General features: G+C 37.1%; 1 protein-coding gene across 4 annotated transcripts in view; it reads left to right on the top strand.

The window, feature by feature from the left end:
• The window catches only part of EPB41L5 (erythrocyte membrane protein band 4.1 like 5), a 173,082-nt gene that overhangs the window by 59,006 nt on the left and 91,958 nt on the right, over positions 1-22,118 (top strand). For all 4 annotated transcript variants that reach the window (XM_006169572.3, XM_006169573.3, XM_006169574.3 and 1 more), the window contains exons 4-10: positions 10,127-10,169; positions 11,180-11,258; positions 12,914-12,958; positions 13,406-13,458; positions 19,871-19,991; positions 20,121-20,208; positions 21,520-21,608. In XM_006169572.3, coding sequence (XP_006169634.1) covers positions 10,127-10,169; positions 11,180-11,258; positions 12,914-12,958; positions 13,406-13,458; positions 19,871-19,991; positions 20,121-20,208; positions 21,520-21,608 — 518 coding nt within the window. The remainder of the gene's footprint in view (positions 1-10,126; positions 10,170-11,179; positions 11,259-12,913; positions 12,959-13,405; positions 13,459-19,870; positions 19,992-20,120; positions 20,209-21,519; positions 21,609-22,118) is intronic.

The following is a 22,118-nucleotide window of genomic DNA, read 5'->3' on the forward strand; positions in this document are numbered from 1 at the left end:
CCCCCCCCCCCCAGGGAGTGTTTTCTCACTTTCTCTGTTTCTAGAAAGTGCACATGCCCTATAGCTACATTAAAAAAAAATAAAAAAAAAAAAAGAAAAGAAAAATAAAAAACCAGAAAAATCTTTAAGTTTTAATTCGCTTGATTCCCTAACAGTCTTATGCAAACATAGAAGACTTTCGGTTTTGTGTTGTGTGGTCAGATTCAATCCCAGAAGGAAACAAAATTGATAGTTGACAACTTAGTTTTATTAGTGAAAATAGTAACCTTGATAGATAAGTACATTTTTTGGCCAAGAACTTAATGTACATTAAATTATTAACTCAGTGATTTCCATATTTGTTATTTACTGTTGTGACATAACTGTAGAATCCAAAGGGGGGTAAGGTAAAAAGTAACCAATGAATTACACACTACAATTTAACCTTGAACATATAGCTCCCATTTAAAATTAATGTGCCAAAGTTTAGTTCCTTGGTCAACCATAGATCAATCCAAAATTGTATGACACCATGTCTCAGGAGCAAAATTTAACCCTCTGACTTTTATCATGATTTCTGCTTGGTGACATTTCAGAAGATCATATTTAGAGCAAATTTTTACTGGTATGTTGAAGTTTTGTTTTTGTTTTTTAATGAGCTACCTAGATGGTAGGTATCATGTGTATCTTCTATATTATATATTGTATATCATGCTTTCAGAAAAAGGAAATACAGGTAGTATTACTAATACTTAAGAAAAGGAACTTTCAGACATCAATATTAAGTATTTTTGCTTGTTCTTAAATTGATTTGAGAGCTTGTATAGAAGCACTTCTTTTCAACATTGTTCTGAAAGTCTTAGCCAATGTGGTCAGGAAAGCAAAATAAAAGCATTCAGATGGGAAAAGAAGAAACCAAACTGTTCCTATTTGCAGATAATGTCCTTATATACATGAACAATCCAAGGGAATCCAGAGGAAAACTCCTAGAAGTGATCAGTGAATTCAGTAAAGTAGTAGGAGACAGAATCAATATGCAAAAATCAATAGCATTTTTATACACCAACAGTGAACAGACTGACACAGAATTGAAGTAATACCATTCACAATATCCACAAAATGAGTAAGATAGCTAGATAACCAATAAGATAGCTAGATGAAACAGTGCTATGAAAAAAACTGAAAAAAGAAATTGTTATACAAAAAAATGAGAAGATTTCCCGTTATTGGATTGAAACAACATAATATAATCAAATGTCAGTTCTGGGGGCCAGCAGGTGGTGAGGTAGTTAAGGTGCTAGATTCCCACATGACCAACTGTGGTTCAAGTTCTGGACTTGGCAGCTTGCTTTCTCACTTCCCCCTACCCCTCTTTGGTGAGGACACATGCCCTATAGCAAATTAAAAAATAATAAATTAAAAACAAAAAAAATTAGTTCTACCCAATTTAATGTACATATTCAGTGCAATTCCAATCAGATTACCGATGACATTCTTCAAGAAATAGAAAAAACAATCATAAAATATGTCTGGAATCATAAACAACTCTGTATCACCAAGGCAATACTATGCAAAAAGAATAAAATAAAGTAGGCGGTATCTTACTGACTTCAAAATACATGACAAAGTGATAATAGTCAAAATGGCTTGGTACTGGCACAAAAAGAGACACATAGATCAATGGAATAAAACAGAATCTAGAAATAAAACTCAAATCATACAGACAACTGATCTTTGACAAAGGATACAAGATAATGCATTAGAGAAAAGAGAGTCTTCAGTAAATAGTGCTGGAAAAACTGGCTACCTACAGAAAAATGAAAACTGGACCCCTATCTCCCATCATTAATAAGAATCAACTCAAAATGGATCAAGGATTTACATGTGAAATGTCAAACTATGAAACTGCTGGTAGAAAACTGAGGGGAAGCTCTTGAAGACATTGGAGTAGACAATGATTTCTTAAATAAGAGCCCTAAAGCATAGGCAATAATCCTGAAAATAGACAAGAGGGATTACATCAAGCTAAAAAGCTTTCTCACAGCAAAGAAACTATTAGATTGAAGAGACAATCCTTAGAATGGGAGAAAATATTCGCGAATTATGCCTCAGACAAGGGATTGATAATCAGAATATATAGGGAACTCATGCAGCTCACCCATTAAAAAAATGAATTAGTTCTATTTTAAAAAATGGGCAAATGAGCTGAATAGACAACTCTCCAAGGAAAACATACAAATGGTCAAAAGGCATTTGAAAAAAAAAATGTTCAGCATCTCTTATCATAAGGGAAATGCAGATTAAAACCACAATGAGATACCATTTAACCCCAGTTAGAATGACTAGGATAAAAAAATACAGGACTAGTGCTGATGAGGCTGTGGTGAAAAATAAACCCTCACACACTGTTGGTGGGAGTGTAGTACAACCATGCTGTGTGAATGGTAAAATAAAAGTGTAGAAGTGAATCCTAAACCTAATGAAGTATTGTATAACTTTGATAGCAAGCTCTCACCTTTTCGAAGTGTATCCAAAATAGTTTATGTATACTCTCAAAGGAATTAATATGTAAACTACCTTGCTCACCTACATTTTCTTTTTTATATTAATTAATTAATTTTTTACAGTCATTCACTGTACATCAATACAGTATACAAAATGAAATTTTCTATCCAGTATACATTGTATATTAGCTTAATCAAGGATATTACCATACATGCTATCATCAACAAATAATTTTCTATTTCTTGTTTCTTACATATTTTGCTTCCCCCTCTTGATTCCCTACCTCTCACACACTGCCAACTCCCCCCTTCTCCCACACTGTCTCTGGTATGTAGTGTTGTTTTCAATGCCTTTTTTTTTCCCCCCCACATTTTATTTATTCACTAAAGATCTTAATTTAAAGACTGAATAACAAGCACAGCTGATATATACATATTTATAAATGCATGTCTGACTTTAGGCATAAACCTCAGTGAGTAAAGTGAACATACTATTAAAGTAGCACCTTGCCGGAGCTGTATAGCTAACTGCAGTCATTACGTAGGTGTTAATATGTATTTTTTAAATGCATTTTTTAATTAAAAGTTTTAGTTTTAATAAATCAAAATAAAAAATGTTAAGAGAAATTTGCTTACAATTTAAAGCTAGGAAAAAGGTTAGGATTCAATTCAAATGGTAGGTAGATAAACCTATCAATAGTTCAAAAGAAGACAAAAGTCCTTAAACATGGAAATCAAAGCATCGAAGAAAATCAGTAATATTTTAGTCTAGAGTAAAAAATCTATTTACACATAATTAATCTCTCTTCTATTGAATTTGCAGTGTTACTATGGTATGATCTTCCCATTTAAACTCTGGAAGTTAACATTCAACTCTGGACATGTCCCTACCATTAGGCTGGCCATTCTCTTGGTTGTTTCTTATACTTTTATTTCTGTGTGTCCGACTAGTTTTCCTGGTATATCACTCCCTTCAGCACTTCTTGGAGGGGTGGTCGGTGTTGTAAATTCTTTCAGATTTTGTTTATCTGAGAATGTTTTTGTCTTTTTTTCCTATATGAAGGATACTCTTGCTGGGTATAGTATTCTTGGTTGAAATTGTTTTTCACTTAACACTTTGAATATATTTTCCCATCCTTTCCTTGCTTGCATCGTTTCCGATGAGAGGTCTGACGTTAGCCTGTGGGATATCCTTTGAAAGTAACTTAACATTTCTCTCTTTCCAATTTTAGTAGCTTATCTCTGTTTTTGATCAATTTGGCTATGATGTACCTTGGGAAAGTTTCTTTGGTCGGTTCTATTTGGGGTCCTTTGTATTTCTTGCGTCTGGATATTTGTGTGTCTCTCTAGGTTTGAAAAGATTTCTTCCAGGATTTCATGGCATAGATTATCAATGCCCTTATTAGTTTCTTCACCTTCTGGGGTACCAATGATCCACATGTTTGGGCATTTAATGGTATCTAGTCTTGTATGTTACTCTCATTATTCGGAGTTATTTTCTCAGTCTTTTTGGTGACTTTTTCTAGGTCAGAGATTCTATCTTCTACATGTGAGGTTCGATCTGAATGATCTAATCTGCTTCTGATAATTTCAATGGAAGTTATGATTTCCTGTAATACAGCCTTCATCTCTTAACAATCCCCTTTGATTCTTTTTTATGATGTGTATCTCCTCTTTCAGATTGTGCAAGAACTCCCTCACCTCCTGGAACTTGGTGCCTCTTTTCTCCTGCATCTTTTGGGATTCATTGTTTCTATTCTTCTGCATCTCTGTTAGCTTTGTCACTATGAATATTTAAAATTCTTTATCTGACATTTCCATGAGTTCCCTTGTATTCTTTGTGGAGGATGAGGAGTTATTCTTTTCCATTGGAGGAGACACATTTTCTTGTTTTTTTGTTTCTTGTGCCGATATGGTAGTTTCTGGTCATCTGATGGATTATATGTTTTTCCTATTTTTTGGAGTTTATTCTGAGCAATCAGAGGAATGAAGAAGAGGTGACCTGCAGTCTGTAAACAGTACCGTTTTCCCCCACTTTGCACAACTGATTCAATGAAAATTGAGGATTAATCTGACCCTAAAAGTATTCAGATAGTTGGCTACTGAGCACCTTGACTGGTCTAGTAAACCAGTGTATGGAGGCTGAGCAGAAAAGTAAGAAAGGTAAAAAGAAAAGGAAAAGAAGTAGAAAAAAGAAGAGGGGGAAAAAAAGATAAAAACAAGAAAAGAAGAAAAAATTTTTTGGTCAAAAAATGAAATGGTTGCTGATTGGCAGGGGAAAAGGTAAGAATTAGAAAGACAAAAGAGCAGCAGAGAGCTAAGTTTAAAAATTAAAAAAAAAAAAAAAAAAACAAAAAATTAAAAACAGAGATGGAAAGAAACAGAATAGAGTTCTCTAAACTGGCTCCTGGCTAGATTAGGGAGCAGGAGGGTGAAGTCTGGGCAGAGGGTCTTCAGTGGTCAAAATCCCTGAATGAGGCTGGTTAGAACTCAAATATAGATGGCTGCTGATTGGCTTATCCTGGCTCTTGGCTAGACTGGGGAGCAGGAAGGTGAAGTCTGGTCAGAGGGTCTTCAGTGGTTAAAATTCCTTTGCTCATCTGCATTTTCATTAAAAGTTTCTTTTTTTTTTTTTTTGCTATAGGGCGTGTGTGCTCACCAGGAAGACAGAGACAGACAGGCAGAAAGTGAGAAATCCTCCCCTGGTGGGGGATGGCCATGCCGCAATCCCTTCTCCTCCACTCTCCTCTCGGGGGATCTTGGGCATGCACAGTGTGAGTTTAAGCCACCGGATCCGGGACTCGAATCGTGGTTGACTACATGGGAGTCCAGTGACATAGCCATTATGCCAACTGGTGGTCCCAGAAGCTTCATTTTTAATAATCTGTTTTGTTTTGTTTTGAGAGGCTTTTGCAATAGGGTGCATGCGCTCACCAGAAAGAGAGAGAGAGACAAAGAGACAGAAAGTAAGAAATCACCCCCTGGGGGGATGGCCACACTGCTATCCCTCCTCCTCCATTTTCCTCTGGGGATCTTGAGCATGCACACACAGGAACCCAGCTTGAGTTTAAGCCACCGGTTCCCGGACTCAAACTGCGGTTGACTACATGGGAGTCCAGTCATTACGCCAACTGCTGGTCCCCATCTTTAATCATCTTATGAGCACATTAAAATTACCTAGAAAAACAGTGAAAAATACATATTAATGGTGGATCTAAGTCTTCATTTTAAATGTTCGATGACAGACTTTTTCACTCCAAAAAAAAAAAATTACAATGAAATCACTGGAGTGGAGGGGAGAGGAGAGAAAGAGAAAGATTGCAATCAGGATTTTGAGCACACACACAGATGTGCCCTGTGTGATTTTAAGCTGCCAGGCCTGAGACTCAAAGTGTAAAGTTGACCTTGTGGGTTGCAACTACCTTAACTTTTATACCACCTGCTGGCCCACTGTTCTGTTGTTTTAGCATCGATTTTTAAAATTTTGTTAGGTTTAAGATGTTAAAATTTGTTTTAAAATAATCCTTTAATTCAGAACATAAGCCTCTACTCTTCCCGTAAGAAGTACTTTCTGACAGAGACAGTTTTTTCGGAAAATGGTTAACATTTCTCTGCTTTTAGCTCTTTGAGCAAAACTCAGAGAATTTTTATTAAAACCATATGTGTAGGGGGTTAGTAGACAGGACTCATTCATTCATTTGAATGGCTATTTACTGACTATTTGGCCATTAGCCTTGGGATTAGAGTGCGTTAATGTTTTAGAAGCTCCCTAGGTGATTCTTTGTTGTTGTTGTTGTTTTCTATTTTTTTTTTTAGTTGTGTCTGTTGTGTTTCTGATTATATATAAGCATATATTAATTATATTTTAAGACCAGAAGTAAGTGATTGTTCTTCCATGCCCAGCTCCAAAGGATGGAAAGGAAAGAAACATGACTTTCCACATCCTTTGATTTCTAAGTTTATCAACTAAACTTTAAAAGTAGGAAATTAGAAGGGAGTTTCTTTCCTTTTAAAAATACAATGGGGAGCAAGAACCCTTATTAGTTTTCAGACTAAGCATCAACGACTCTATGTGTGTGTACTCTCACCTTTATCTTTTATGTAACTTAAACACAACTGCTAAAGATCCTGATTCAAGGAAAATACTATCAGTGCCTGTCTCTGAGCTCTGAATTTTCCAGTCCCTGATTTTGGAATGTGGAGGAGATGAAAGAAAACAGACTTGAGAATATGCAAACATGAACTCAGACCTTCGCAAGTAGAATGTCGCCCAGGACTCCCTTACTCCTAAATCTCAGTTTAAAATGTATTGGATGCCTTATCTGAGTTTGGGGTCATCTTAAGGGAGTGCAGATACAAGATTCTTTTACCAGGTAGAAGAGACTAAAAGCCCACTTGAAATGGAACTCTCCTCCTTTATCTCACTGGGATGATTTCATTCATAATGTGCTTCTTCCTGAGACAAGGTACAAATTAGAGTAGAAAGATGTATTTATGAGATCAGTTTTAAAGTGTTCTAAATAGGAAGGAATTCACATTACAATTGTCAACAACAAACTAAATTGTTCTTGAAATAGTGATTTGTCTTATATTAATGTTTTCTTCTTTATATTTCTCAGAATTAATTCTGTACAAATTTGTATTTAGCCTGTTGATTATTTTTTTAAGAGAGATTTTTGCTGTAAGGTGCATGCGCTTGCCAGAGAGACAAAAAACAAGAAGTCACACCCCCAGTGGGGGTATGGCCACACTGCAGTCCTTTCTTCTCTATTCTTCTCTTGGGATTTTGGGCATGCACACACATGAGCTCAGTGTGAATTTTATGCCTCTGGATCTGGGACTCAAACCACAGTCGACTGTGTGGGAGTCCAGCAATGTAACCATTATGCTATCTGCTGGTCCCTAGCCTGTTGATTTTTAGTTCACCATTAATGATCTTCACAATTTACCAACACACACACTTAACTTTTTCTTCCCTTAGGAAAAAGCTCTGGAAAGAATGAGGAATATAACCAAGAACATCTCATTGGGGAGGGATACATATGGTGATAGAAATTTGGCATATGGGGGAAGAGATTGGAGGAGACTGTTGACCATGTACGTCTATTTATTTATTTAATCTTTTTTTTTTAAAGAATTATTTTATTTAACTTTAATTTGACCAGAGATGGGTAGAGTGAGAAAGCAAGCCACCAAGTCTGGGATCCGAACTGCAGTCGGCCATGTGGGAGTCCAGTGCTCTTAACCATCATGCCTGCTGCTGGTTTGTATTTATTTAATCTTTTCACCATGAGGGTATAAAAGGGTCTCCCTGATAATAACTACAGGTGCACAAGTGACCAGCGTTTTTTTTTTTTTGTTGTTGTTGTTGTTTTTTCATTTCAGTATAATAAATAAAACCTAGGTCAGCCCTTTAGCCTAGTGGTTAAGGGAGCTGAATCCCACATGACAGAACACAGTTCTAATTCTGGCTCCACTACCTTGAGAAACACACCAGTCACATGTGCATGCATGCCTCAAATCCCAACAGGATGGTGAGTGCTTATGGCATAACCATATCCCGTAGAGTATGCATTTTCCCTCCCTCTTTCTGACCGGCACACATACCTTGTGGCAATTTTATGTATTTTTTTTTGTGTGTGTATATTATATATAATACATATATTTACTTATATAGAGATTTACATACATTTATATCAATATGTTTATACATTTATATTTATATATAAGTATAGAATATATAAATAACAACATGAAGACAGGGCAACTCCCAGATCTGTAGTTTTGGGGAGAAAGCATTGTGGGCCAATCTCATACCTGGAATGTAATTGGCATCGGGTTATAATTGGCATTAGGGGGTTGTAGGTATTAGGGACAATTAAGTCTTGGATTTTCAGATACTGAGGTTCTGACCTGGGCAGTAATTGATAGACTGATTGCTGTTCTGGGTAGAAGTCTTTTCTGTTACTAGATTGACTTGTGTTCTGCCTGCTGATACACCTGGTATTCTCTTATTAGAGGGATGTATAAAACTGAATGTTAATTAAAATATGCTTGAGGTGGGTGTCCAAGAGAATTTAAATGATGAGAGGTAACTGACTGAACAACCTATATACTTGAACTCTAAGGAAAACAGTGCATAGTATTTAGTTGCCTTTTGAAATGTCTACTGAGCATTATATTTCAGTGTGGAAAGGTACTTTGCTGGCACACTGGTAATTCTGTGAATTTCATTTTGGGATCTTGGGAGAGAATAGAGAGAAGAGGCTAGGCAAGTAATTGGCAAGAAAAGCAAACAGTGACACAAGTCTGTTAACAATGCAGCCTTGTTTATGCTCTCTGTGCCTATCAGCATTTCTGAAACTGAATTCCTCGCTCTGTGAACTAGTTAGCACAGGAACACTCCTTTCATTTAGAGTGCTTGGAATTGGAAGTATGCTGGAGAGGACACAGTCGTGTATATCTGAGTTGGATGAGTACATCCTGTCTGTCACTGCTAGGACTTGATGTAAAGGAATTAATGACAAGTGATCTGGGAGGGGTTATCAGTAGAAGTATCTGGAATTAGTTTTTAGGTCTGTTTGTATCGTTAACATTTCAGAGTAAAGACATTACCTAAGTCAAAAGGCTGTTTAATTCTTGAAACCAGAAGCCTGCTAGTTACAAAGACTGCTTCATTTAATAGATAGGGCCTTGGTTTTGAGAAAGATCTAATTTTATTCTGCAGGCTCTTTCAAAGAATGTTACCTGTGAGTAATAGTTGTATAAAATTTAGGTAACATTGTTATTTGACCTAACTTTTGGTTTTGATCTGCTGATAAATCTGACTACATTTCTATAAATAAGAATGAACCAGGCAACAGAATATAAGGATACCTCTAATTTTAGCATTTCTTTTCTTTTTCTTTTCTTTTTTGGAGAGGTTTTTGCTATAGGGTACCAGAAAGAGAGAGACAGAGACAGAAAGCAAGAAATCACCTCCTAGAAGAATGGCCACGCTGCAATTCCTTCTCCGTTTTCCTCTTGGGATCTTGGACTTGCATGCACATGCGCCCGGCATGAGTTTAAGCCACTGGGTTCAAGACTTGAACCATGGTCGACTACATGGAAGTCCAGCAACATACCATTACGCCAACTGCTGGTCCCTAATTTTAGCATTTTTGAGAGTTAGGTACTTGATAAAGATGAGGAAAATTAGCAAAATTTAGAATCTCAATCTTGCTATTGAGGAGCAAAGGAAATATTTAATAAATCAGGTATCAGATTTGAAGTTTTTTTTGTTTACATGTATTAGAGCTTGCTGTGGGTTTGGGCAGATGGTTTTCATTTATTTTACTCACTCACTGTTTTTTCTTATGTTAAATTTTTCCTTGGCATCAGCAAAAGCATAATGAAAAATAGCTTTTTATCAAAGGATTATTTTATTTATCATTATTATTATTTTTTAATTTGGTGAGGGCATGTGTGCTCATCAGAGAGAATGTGAGAAATCAAGCTCCTAGCTCTGAGACTTGAACCACAGATAGCCATGTGGCGTCTAGCATCTTAACCAGCATACCATCTGGTGGTCCTGAAAAATAACTTTTAAAAATGGAAAAATTAAAGTTTTATCTTCTGCTTAACCACTGATTTTTTTTTTCCAGCATTGGTTGGATAGTACAAAAAGCATCAAAAAGCAAGTAAAAAGTAAGTGTTGAAAATTAACTTGTTAAAACAAAATGGAAACTGGGGGTGGCAGGTGGTGTGGTGGTTAAGGCACTGAACTCCCACCTGACTAACCACGGTACAAGTCCTAGACCTGGCAGCTTGCTTTCTCACTTTCACTTTCTCTCTAGTCTAATTAAAAAATAGTGATAACAAATAAGGTTAACTAATTCTTTTTAAAAAATGGAAACTAAATATTTTAGAAATTGATTCCTAATCATAAGGACATAAAAAATCATGTGTCAAAGTAAGTTTTTAGCTTCTCTGGTCTAAAAATCATTTAATTCTAATCTATTGACTCACTACCCAAATTATTTACATTTGATACTAAACTAGATTCTAGGAGAAAGTTTCCAGGAGAAAGCCTTGCAGCTTGCACATGGACTTACTTCCTATGAACTACTTAATTTAATAATTACTTGTGTTGAGATTTTCTTTTGTGGGTTTGTCTGGTGTCTTTCCTGCTCTAGAAAATATTTTGAGACTTTAAGACTATAACATTTTAAAATTACGTGTCTGATCCATAATCCAGCTTGTTCAGAGTTCTTGGAGCACTCTTTACCCAACAGTGGGACAGGACTCCTGAGAGTGTAAAGGTTCCTGAACTAGCTGAAGTGAATTTGAAAGTATGTGGGAGGATTTGCCAAGAGCAATTAGTAACAGGCATGCCTCAGTGTTCCCAAGAAATACAGCTCAGCAGGTTTACAGAGCTGTTAGATTGCACAGTACAGACTTTTTTATTTGATGCGTTTGGCCCTGAACTTCATCTAGACTTCATCTAGAGCTGTCTGTTCTTAGGATGACAGATAATTGTATTGAATAGTACTATACTGATTGATCTTTTTATGTCATATACTGTGACTTAACCAGCAATTATACATTGACCTGTTAAATTATGTCTCTCACTTTAGTAAATTTTTGTGAAATTTACCGGCTGAAAATTACTATTTAAATAAATAAAAATTAAAGCTTTTTTTCCTCCCTAATGGCAGTTGGTTCACCTTATTGTCTGCATCTTCGAGTTAAGTTTTATTCCTCAGAACCAAATAATCTTCGTGAAGAGCTAACCCGGTAAGACCATTATGTAGAATTCTGCAGGGATATGTTGGTAAAGTTGGGAGATGGCAGATTGTCTCCAGTTTATAAAGAGCTAAAGAGCTAATGAAATGGATTCCTTGCTTTTGGTAACTAAACCTCAGATAATAGAATTTTATTCTGGGACATTGTTTCTGTGTCTGATTTTTTTTTTTTTTGGTTTTCAGGATACTTTAAGAGAGTTCACAACACTAAGCTTTTGGCTCCTTCTGTGTCTGATTTATTTTTCTTTATCAGTTTTCAAAATATAGATGGTCCCTGACTTACAATGGTTTGACTTACAACTTTTCAACATTTTGTTTTTTTGGAGAGGTTTTTGCTATAGGGTGTGTGCACTCGCCAGAAAGACAGAGAGAGGCAGAAAGCGAGAAATCACCCCCCAGGGGGGATGGCCACACTGCAATCCCTTCTCCATTCTCCTCTCGGGATCTTGAACATACACGTACATGTGCCCAGCATGAGTTTAAGCCATTGGGTCCAGGAGTTGAACCGCGGTCAACTACGTGGGAGTTCAGTGACATAGCCATTACGCTAACTGCTGGTCGACAACTTTTCAACTTTTACAATGATGTGAAAGGAGGAGGCATTCAGTAGAAACTGTACTTCAATTTTGAACTCTTGGAATCTGCAGTGTGACACTCTTTTGTGATGCTGGGCAGTGGTAGGGAGCCACTGCTCCATGTCAGCCTTGCAGTCATGAGGGTAAACAACCAGAATTCCACAATGTACTCTCTTGCTGGCATCTTTTGGATATTGTGAGTTTTTTTTTTTTTTTAATCCCATTGTGTCTACAAAATGCCCATTTCCCACTATTAGTACTCCCAATTCACAGTGGATTTAATAAGATGTAACCCTGTCATAAATTGAGTAGCATCTATAAAGAGTTGGTTTCCTAGCATCCTCCAAAAGTGACTAGTGAGTGTTTTTTTTTTTTAAGCATAGCTGTCAATTCCCTCGTTGTAAACATGATAGGTGTATCTCAATATATTTGCAGCGACATGTTTACTGATGTTCAAAATAATCTTTGCCACTACAAGTTGACTCATGTTGTTTCCTGTTTTTATTCATCAAAATGCTGCTGCTTAGTGAAAAATATTAGATTCTGATCTGTTTTGAATAAATATTAGGTTACATATTTTATTCTGCCTCCTTGATATTTGTTGATTGACTCTGTCTTGCAAATCCATGGCACCATGCACACATACTATTTATTAAGTCAAAAAGTTGAGCTGCTAGATCCTAGAAAGGTTATCTAGATATTCTGACAGCTTTTACCTATAGTTCTATTCATTCCTGTGTCCCTTAATATAAGGTGGATATGTTGTTCAGAGTAAAGTTAAATTGGATCACAGAGTTTATTTTCAATAATTTTTTTAAACCTTTCATCTTTAGATTCTTATACCTGTTATTCCTTACTGTTATGGACATGCTTACCTCCTTCTGATGCTTATTGCCTTTTTTTGGTATTGTTTTTCCTTCACATACTTTATTTTGAGTAAAATTCTCTAAGACTTTACCCATACTTTATTTTGGGTAAAATTCTCTTAAGACTTTCTTCTCATATTAGAAAGATGGGTTTTCTTGTTTTACAGCAGATTGTTCTTTCTAGTAAGTTTTTGCCTTATTTTTAGGTATTTATTTGTCCTTCAGTTAAGACAAGATATTCTCAGTGGAAAGTAAGTATCAGTTTTAAGATAAACTGCATATTTTCTTGGGTGGTTGAAAATGATTATGAAAGTAAGCTCATAGTTGGGCCATCCAGTGACATGGTGGTTAAGGCAGTGGATCTCACATTACCAACTGTGTGGTCGAGTCTTGGACCTGACTGCTTGAAAAACAACACTGAATGTGTGTGCATGTGAAGTAAAAATCCCAAAAGGAGAATGGAAGAGAAGAGATTGCAGTGTGGCCATACCCCCTGGGGGTGGGGTGGGGTGATTTTTCACTTTTCTCTCCCTCTCTTTGGTAAGTACATGTACCCTATGGCAAAAAGGAAAGAAAAAAATTTTAAAAAAGAATACCTTCATAGTCATGAAGAAGAAACACTCAACCTGTTATTTCCAATTATCTTAAACTGAAGGTTGTGAAATTGACTTCTCTAACACATATGTATTTGGTCTCAGATTAGAATGTCCTTTTGATACAGCAGTGCAATTGGCAGCCTATAATCTACAAGGTAAGCAATTTTTATGCTGATTGTTAAGACTGAAGTGTATTATTATTTGTGTCTTTTAGTTAAAAAAATTTCAAAAGATTCAGATGCCATACTGGAGGAGAAAAAATGCTGTTTTTGTGTTAATTTGTATCAATGTTCAAGTCTGACTTTACTTTGAATTGTTTTAGAACATTGCCTTCTTTTTCTTCCCTTTCATTTCTTTGCTCCTTTTTCACTTACAGAGTTTTCAAACAAAAATTTGCAGGTTACCTGATAATTCAGTAAGTGTTATGATTGGGCTCTCATTGAATACTTCTTAAAAAGAATATAGTACTTGTTGAGTCAGTTACTGAGGCTGCTTGATTTGCTTTCTTTTTTCTTTTCTTTCTTTTTTTTTTTTTAGTTTGCCATAAGGCATGTGTGCTTATCCAGAGAGAGAGAGAGATGAGAAATCACTCTCCAGGGGAGATGGCCATACCGCGATTCCTCCTCCATTTTCCTCTCAGGATTTGGACTTGTATGCACCCATACTAGCAACTTTTTTAAACTGCTAGGTCCAAGACTTGAATTATGCAGTGGGCCATGTAGGATCTAGCTGCCTTACCCACCACATCACCAACTGGCCCTGGTTTGCTTTCTTTAGTTTATTCTTAAAAACGAATACATGGGGCTAGCTGCATGGTGCACTGGTAATGTGCTGCTTAAGAGAAGCTGGACCCCATATGGTGACAGTGGTTCAAGTCCCTGGTTCAGTCAACCTGACACTACTGGACATGCGCTCAAGTGCCCAGGATCCAATGGACTGGAGGACTATAAAAGAATTACAGGGAGACTAGACCTACTCATAATCTGCGTATCTGTGTGTTATTCTCTACTTCTCTGTCTTGTACATTGTATATCATGAACTTTTTTGTTTGTTTGTTTAAAAAGATTACTTAATAAAAATTCACAAAGGTGGCTGGTAGGTGGCATGATGGTTAAGGCACTGGATTCCCATATGGCTGACAGCTATTAGAGTCCTAGATCTGGTGACCTAGGTCTGGCGACTTGCTTTCTCACTTTCTCTCTCTCTGTCTCTTTCTCTTTCATGAGCACACATGCCTTCTGGCAAATTAAAAAATAAAAATAAAATCATTCTTTTAAAAAAAATCTATGGATTTACTTAGAGAGTATTTAATAGTTTCTGATGGTCACTTTAAAATATTTTCTAATAAGTGAACTTACTGAAAAATCACCCTCGTGCCCTGTACATTATTCAGATACTATTAAACTTAATAATTTTCATCAAAAAATTGATCTTACAAAGCAAAACTATAATTTCAATTTTTGTTCACAAAGTGAAAGGAAATACTCTAATGGGACTATTCCTTTTGGGAGGGCCGGGAGGGAGGTTTTTGCTATAGGGTGTGTATGCTCACCAGAAAGACAGAAACAGAGAGACAGAAAGTGAGAAATCATCCCCCAGGGGGAATGGCCATGCCGCAGTCCCTTCTCTTCCATTCTCCTTTTGGGATCTTGAGCACGCACACACACGGGCCTGGTGTGAGTTGAAAATACCTGTCGACCGTGGTCCGGGACTCAAACCACGATCAACTACATGAGAGTCCAGCAACATAACCATTACGCCAACTGCTGGTCCCTCTAATGGGTCTATTCTAATGAGACTGTTAGAATAAAAATAATATTTAATTATCATCAACGTTAAAGATTTGTAATGCTTTTTTGGCGATTTAATTTTTATCTCCAATCCCTCTATGATCCAGTAGCATTTATTTGTCATTGTATAGATAACAATAAGACTAATTTTTTAAGTGTTATGACAAACTTATTGTTTTTTTCCATGTTTCCAGTGTTGAAGAGAGCTTATTATCCCACTGATATGGGGACTAGTTGCTAGTGTACTTCAAAAATATGCCACTAGTGGGACCAGCAGTTAGCATAATGGCTATGTCACTGGACTCCCACGTGGTCGACTGCTGTTCAAGTCCCGGACCTGGTGGCTTAAACTCACGCTGGGCGCGTGTACGTGCGTGCCCAAGATCCCGAGAGGAGAATGGAGAAGAGGGGATTGTGGTGTGGCCATCCCCACTGGGGGGTGATTTCCTGCTTTCTGTCTCTATGTCTCTCTCTGTCTGTCTGGCGAGCGCACGCGCTGTATAGCAAAAACCTCTCCAAAAAAAAGAAAAAAAAATATGCCACTAGTATAAATTTTTATCTACCGACTGCATTTACTATCCTAATCTGTCTCCAGATTAAAACTCATTTTCTCATCTGCAGAATGTCAGGATTGAGAATCCTACGTATCTGCTGTTGTAATGATAAGTGTGTAATTATATGCATGTTATTTTTTTAAAATAATTTTTTATTTTATTTATTCATTCATTTAACTTTTTTAACTTGACCAGAGAGAGACACACACAGAGAGGGAAAATCAGAAAGCAAGCCACCATGTCTGGGACTTGAACCGTAGTGGCCATGAGGGAATGTCCAGGACCTTAACAGCCACACCACCTGCTGGTCCCATGCATGCTATTTTGAAAGCATCCTTTATAACTTTTATTACCTTCTGTATGTGATTTTTAGCTCTGAAAACTCTTAAATACACTGAAAGCTGTAATTTTTTATTTTTTGGAGAGGTTTTTTTTCACTATAGGGTATGTGCGCTCGCCAGACAGAGAGAGACATAGAGACAGAAAGCGAGAAATCACCCCCCCAGGGGGATGGTCACGCTGCAATCCCTTCTCCTCCATTCTCCTCTCGGGATCTTGGGCACGCACGTACATGTGCCCGCATGAGTTCTAAGCCACTGGATCCGGGATGCGAACCGTGGTCGACTATGTGGGAATCCAGCAACATAGCCATTATGCTAACTGCTGGTTCCCTGAAAGCTGTAATTTTTTAATATCTGCATTACACCATTGATTGCTTCATATGTTCTGTCTTCTGTGCTTCATTGGGTGAGTTTCATAACAGCCCAAGTACATTTCTTGAAAATAGGGTTTATACATGCTTTTTAATAAATTTTGATGGGTAGTGTGCTCAGTAAGTACTTAACGTGGGATCAGCCCCATTGCACAGTGGTTAAGGGGGCTAAGTTCCACATAGCTGACTGTGGTTTGAGTCCTGGTCCTTGTAGATTAAAAAAACAAGCCAGGCACATGTACATGTGTGTCCAAAATCCAGGAGGATAGAGAAACTGACGAAAAAAGATTGTGGTGTGACCATAACCCATTGGAGGGTACTTTCTTTCTCTCCCTCTCTGGTGAGAGCAGGTGCCCTTTGGGGGGGGGATGCGTGTGTGTGTGTGTATATGTATGTGTGCATGTGTGTGTACATATATAATTTTTATATATATGTAATTTATATGTATATAAATAAAATACATTATACATATGTATTATATATATAATATACATATATGTAAACTTAATGTGGTCTGTTCTAGTCTCTTAATTTTTTCCCAAACAAAAACTCTTTTTTTACTTCCTCTTCAGTCTGTTACCACTATTTTTATGAATTCACCAAACTCCATGTTAGATCTTCTGCATCTCTTTGTCACATCTGATAGTTTACTAAATCCTTGTCATTCTTAAGATACTTAAGAGTAAATTTGCTAAATTAATTACCCCTGTTTTTATAAGATGAGGTTCCTGTTTCTCATTTATGATTTTATATGTTATCAAAATACTTCTTTTATTTATTTATATTTTGCCTTTTTAGAGAGGACCAAGAATATCACGTTAATGTTGACAGTGACATTGTGCGCAAGCACAGGGAAGAGGTAGTGGAGAGGGGTATTCAGGCTTCTTGTTCCCTAACCAGCCTTAATATTAATGGCAGAGTCCAAGCAGTGTAGAAGAATATTACCTAGCCTCTCATTGGAATGAGAAGGGTAGGGAATTGAAGATCAGAGATTCAAAACTTAAAAGTAGGGCTCATGGCACGGCCAGAGAAGCCTGGAAATGAGAGTGACTGAAGGAGTGTGGGGTGTTTCCTAGCACAGATCCTTGGCAGTGAACATGCCCCTGCCCCTGTATAGGATGGAGTCCTTGGTGGAACCACAGGCATGCTCCTTGGATGAGATCTCCAGCACAGCCAGAATGGAGCGCTGATGGGCATCCAGGGAGTGTCTCACTTTCTCTGCGATGTACAAGTTAATGAGGATAATGCTGACTTAGTTTAGAAACTGCCAGAAATTGTCTTCAGTTTCACTGATGTATCCCTTTTCTATGACCAAGAAATTAGGGTGGTGGTCTTGTTAAGCTTCCCTGTATCATAGTAATCTCTCAGATCACCACAATTAGCTTCCTCCTCTCTACCATCTCTAAAACCAGGATGCTTTTTGTTTCTTTTCATACTTTCAATTTTTCTTTTTTATTTTAGTATATATCCTGAAAAACAGTATATAGCAGATTGAGTTTGTCTTCTTAGAGACCTTATGGTCCAGACAAAAGAACATTTTCATCAGTGTTAAGTGGGCATATGATACATGTTTTCCAAGGTGGTTGTGAAGTCGAATGATATTATATCTGTAACACTTCAGTGTGAGCAGGTACTCAAGAAATAATGAATAATTTACAGTATTATCATTTATTAGGTTGTTGGGAGAGTCATGTGTCGTGACTCTCCCAGCAACCCAGTGTCTCAAGGTGATTCTTGTCTACTTTTTCTCTCCTAAACTAGGTATGTTTATCAAAATGGAAATATTTTACAGGACCAGCTGGTGGCATAGTGGCTTAGGCGGCTGGATCCCACATTGGTGACAGCAGTTTGGGTCTTATGGTGGCTTGAGAAACATGCCAGACCCATGTGCACAAGTGCCCCAAGTCCCAAAAGAATGAAAGAGAAGGGATTGCAGTGTGGGCGTCCCTCCTGGAGGCTGCTTTCTCACTTTCCTTCTTTTTTTCTCTCTTTCTCTCTCTCCGGCGAGTGCTTGCACCCTACGATAAATTTTTATAAAAGGAAATGTTGGGCTTGTAGATGTTATGGTGGTTAAGGTGTTGGATTCTGACGTGGCCATGGTTTGAGTCCTAAATCCAGTGTCTTGAAAATCACACTGGGTGTGTATGCGTATATGCCCAAAATCCCAAGAGGAGAAATGGAGGAGAAGGAATTGCAGTGTGGCCATCTTCTTTAGGGGATGATTTCTCACTTTCTCTTGCTCTGTCTTACCCTGTTGAGGAGCGCATGTGCCCTATGACAAAAAAACAAAAAGAAAAAGTAATTTCCAGTTATTTGTTTCAGATTAATTTTAAATTACAAGAAGACAGGAGCTATTATCTTAGGGTGTTGTTTGGTGTCATGTTCTGTGCATTATTAATATATCCTCTTTTTTTAGAATTATTTAACTATTATCATTATTATTATTGTTTTAATTTGATCAAAGAAAGAGAGGAAAAGTGAGAAAGCAAGCTGCCAGGTCTGGGACTTGAACTGTAGTAAACCATGTGGGTGGGAGTCCAGCGTCTCTAACTACCACACGATCTGTCACCTTCCTCCCCTCCCCGTTTTTTTAAGAGATTTTTGCTATAAGGCTAGAGCCTGTGCGCTCACCAGAGAGAAAGTGAGAAATCACCCCCTCCTCAGGGAAGATGGCCATGCTGCAATCCCTTCTTCTCCATTCAGGATTTTGGACATGCATGCACACGCACCCCTGCGTGAGTTGTAAGCCACTGGGTCCAGGACTCGAACCACGGTTGACTATGTGGGAATCCAGGGATATAACCATTACACCATCTGCTGGTCCCAATATTATTAATTAGATTCTTAATAGATAACCAGTTAATTGTCTTTTGAGAATTGCTGATTTTTTCTTTATTCATGATAGAATTAATTTATGTGCTTGTGAGAGTGAATGAGAGAAAGAGAAAAAGAGACATGGAGGGAGGAACATCTTCCACAAGGGTCTGGTCATGCCGTAATCCCCTTCTTCCAGTCCTCCAGCCCTTTGGATTGTGGGCACTCACATGTGTGTATATATATGCCCAGTGTGTTCCAGGCTGACTGAGCCAGGAACTCCAATTGTAGTCACCATTTGGGATCTGGCTACCTATGCCTAGTGCTTAACCATTGTACTTCAGGGCTGTCCCAAGAATTACTGATTTTTTTTTTATTCATTATAATTTCAAAGGTATTTCTCTGTGAAAGTCTAGAAAGTGGTTTCAAAGCTAAGCATTTAATGTATGAATAAATTAAGAGAAAGACATTTAGTTAAAAATATACCACCAACAACAAATATATGATTTATATGAATGAACTGATAAGTAATACATGTAAGGTAGATTTATTTTGGTGTGGGTGTTAGGAATTTCTAGTTTAAGAGTCTAATCTTCACAAATTTTATTAATTAATTGAGTTTTGAAGGAGGAGTCAGAGCAGGAAATGCATTTACTGGTGTTAATAAAATATAACTTTGTGAACCTTGCATTTGTAGCTGAACTTGGAGATTATGATCTTGCTGAACATAGCCCTGAGCTTGTCTCTGAGTTCAGGTTTGTTCCCATTCAGACTGAAGAGATGGAACTGGCTATTTTTGAAAAATGGAAGGAATACAGGTACTTGGTATTTGATCACACTTTAACCTCACCACTTTAGTTATTTTGTATGCATTTTTCTATTTCTAGGTCCTTAGTATAGAATTTTTTTTATTATTTTTAAAAATGTTATTATATTTTAAATTTCAGAGGTCAGACACCAGCACAAGCTGAAACCAATTATCTGAATAAAGCCAAATGGCTAGAAATGTATGGAGTTGATATGCACGTGGTCAAGGTAAGCACTGTTATGATGCTTTTATAAAAAATTAATCCATTTGGGATTTAAGGAAGTAGAAATTTTCTTGTATGGAGAAAGGCTTAGAGTTTGCATAGGCTAACACTGGATACTTTGTGTATGTGGTTAAAAGGGTTGAGCTTAAATACAGAATGACTAGCATCTCACAGATAGGTTCTTTATAATAAAGAAGAAAAACAACCAAAATCTCCAAAAAGGTGTATTAATCTTTTAAGGTGTTGTTATTTTTTTTAGATGTGAAAAATGTTTTTTGTGGGAACCAGCAGTTACCGTAATGGCTATGTCGCTGGACTCCCACGTAGTCGACCGCGGTTCGAGTCCTGCACCCGGTGGCTTAAAACTCACGCTGGGCGTGTGTGCATGCATGCCCAAGATCCCCAGAGGAGAATGGAGGAGAAGGGATTGCGGCGTGACCATCCCCTCTGGGGGGTGCTTTCTCGCTTTCTGTCTCTATGTCTCTGTCTGTCTGTCTGGCAAGCGCACGCTCCCTATAGCAAAAACCTCTCCCCCCCCCCAAAAAAAAAGAAAAAAGTTTTTTGTCAGGAGGAACGTTTGCATACAAGTGAAGGTTCAGTTGTATTGCAGTCCCTGTTTCTTCAGTTCTCCCTCCTGTCAGGATCTTGGTCATGCAGGCACATGCCTGCCATGATGTTTAAGCCTCCAGGGTCAGGACTTGAACCACTTAAGTTTTAAATCACTTTTTATTACCTTATATCACTTAAGTAGGGTCTGTTAAAAATAATCCAGGAAGCAAAGTTGAGAGTTTATAGCATGAGAGGACTTTGATAAAGTGTACAACAGCTTGTATAAAAGGCAGTCTTTTTCAAAATTGTGGTTTAAATGGTAAATATAATAGAGGAAGATCTGGAAAGACCTTTCTTGAAAGTGGGAGTATCACTTCCCACTTTCAGTGAGGATATACTATAAAAGAATAATGTTTTGTGGCCAGCAGGTGGCGTGGTTTGTAGAGTGCTAGATTCCCACATGGCCTTCTATGTGGTTCAAGACCTGGATCCGGTGGTTTGAAAATCACAACAGATGAAAAGATAAATAAATAAATGTAAAAAAAGAGAAATTAATAGTGTTTCAATTACTAGATACATAAATGTGTACATGAATTTATCTGAAATTTATTTTTGGATACTGTAATTGTTGAAAATATTTTGTATATTAACATCAGTGCATATGTGATTAACACAACTCATTGTGAAAATAAAATTAAATAGCTATGTGAAAATATAAACCCTTTTTATGCAAATAAAGCTAACACTTTTTTTTTTCTTAAATTAGGCTAGAGATGGGAATGACTATAGTTTGGGACTAACTCCAACAGGAGTCCTTGTTTTTGAAGGAGAGACTAAAATTGGCTTATTTTTTTGGTAAGTAGTTTTAAGTAAAAGATACTTTTGTTTCTTAAAGAATAAAAACATTCATATCAAGTAAATGTATAAAATAGTTTGGAAATAAAATTTCTGAGAAGGTAGTAAAGATAAAAAGTGACATATTTCATGTCACACTTTTACTCATCTTTATTCCCACTCCCCAGAAGGTAATTTTTAAAACTCTTCCTGTTATGATTCCTATTATGATTAGTTTCAATTGATGTTAAAGTGTACATTTGGCCAGCCTTTGTGGGTGGTGGTACTCGGTGCTCCGTGATGTAGAAGTCATATGGGCAGGTCCTGGGTTCATATCCAGCTTTCCCCATACATGCCAGACATGTGTGCCCGCAGTCTTGGATGACTGAGGCTAGAGGTTTCATTGCAGTGTGAAAACCCTGTGGGAGTTCCTGTCTGTCTATCTCAGAAGAAACAAATAACTTTAAAAAAATGATCTTATCGTATGTATCATATATATATGTTTCTTAAAGAATAATGATATATATATAT

This window comes from Tupaia chinensis, unplaced genomic scaffold (assembly GCF_000334495.1).
Source record: "Tupaia chinensis unplaced genomic scaffold, TupChi_1.0 Scaffold147282_1, whole genome shotgun sequence".
Taxonomy (NCBI): domain Eukaryota; kingdom Metazoa; phylum Chordata; class Mammalia; order Scandentia; family Tupaiidae; genus Tupaia; species Tupaia belangeri.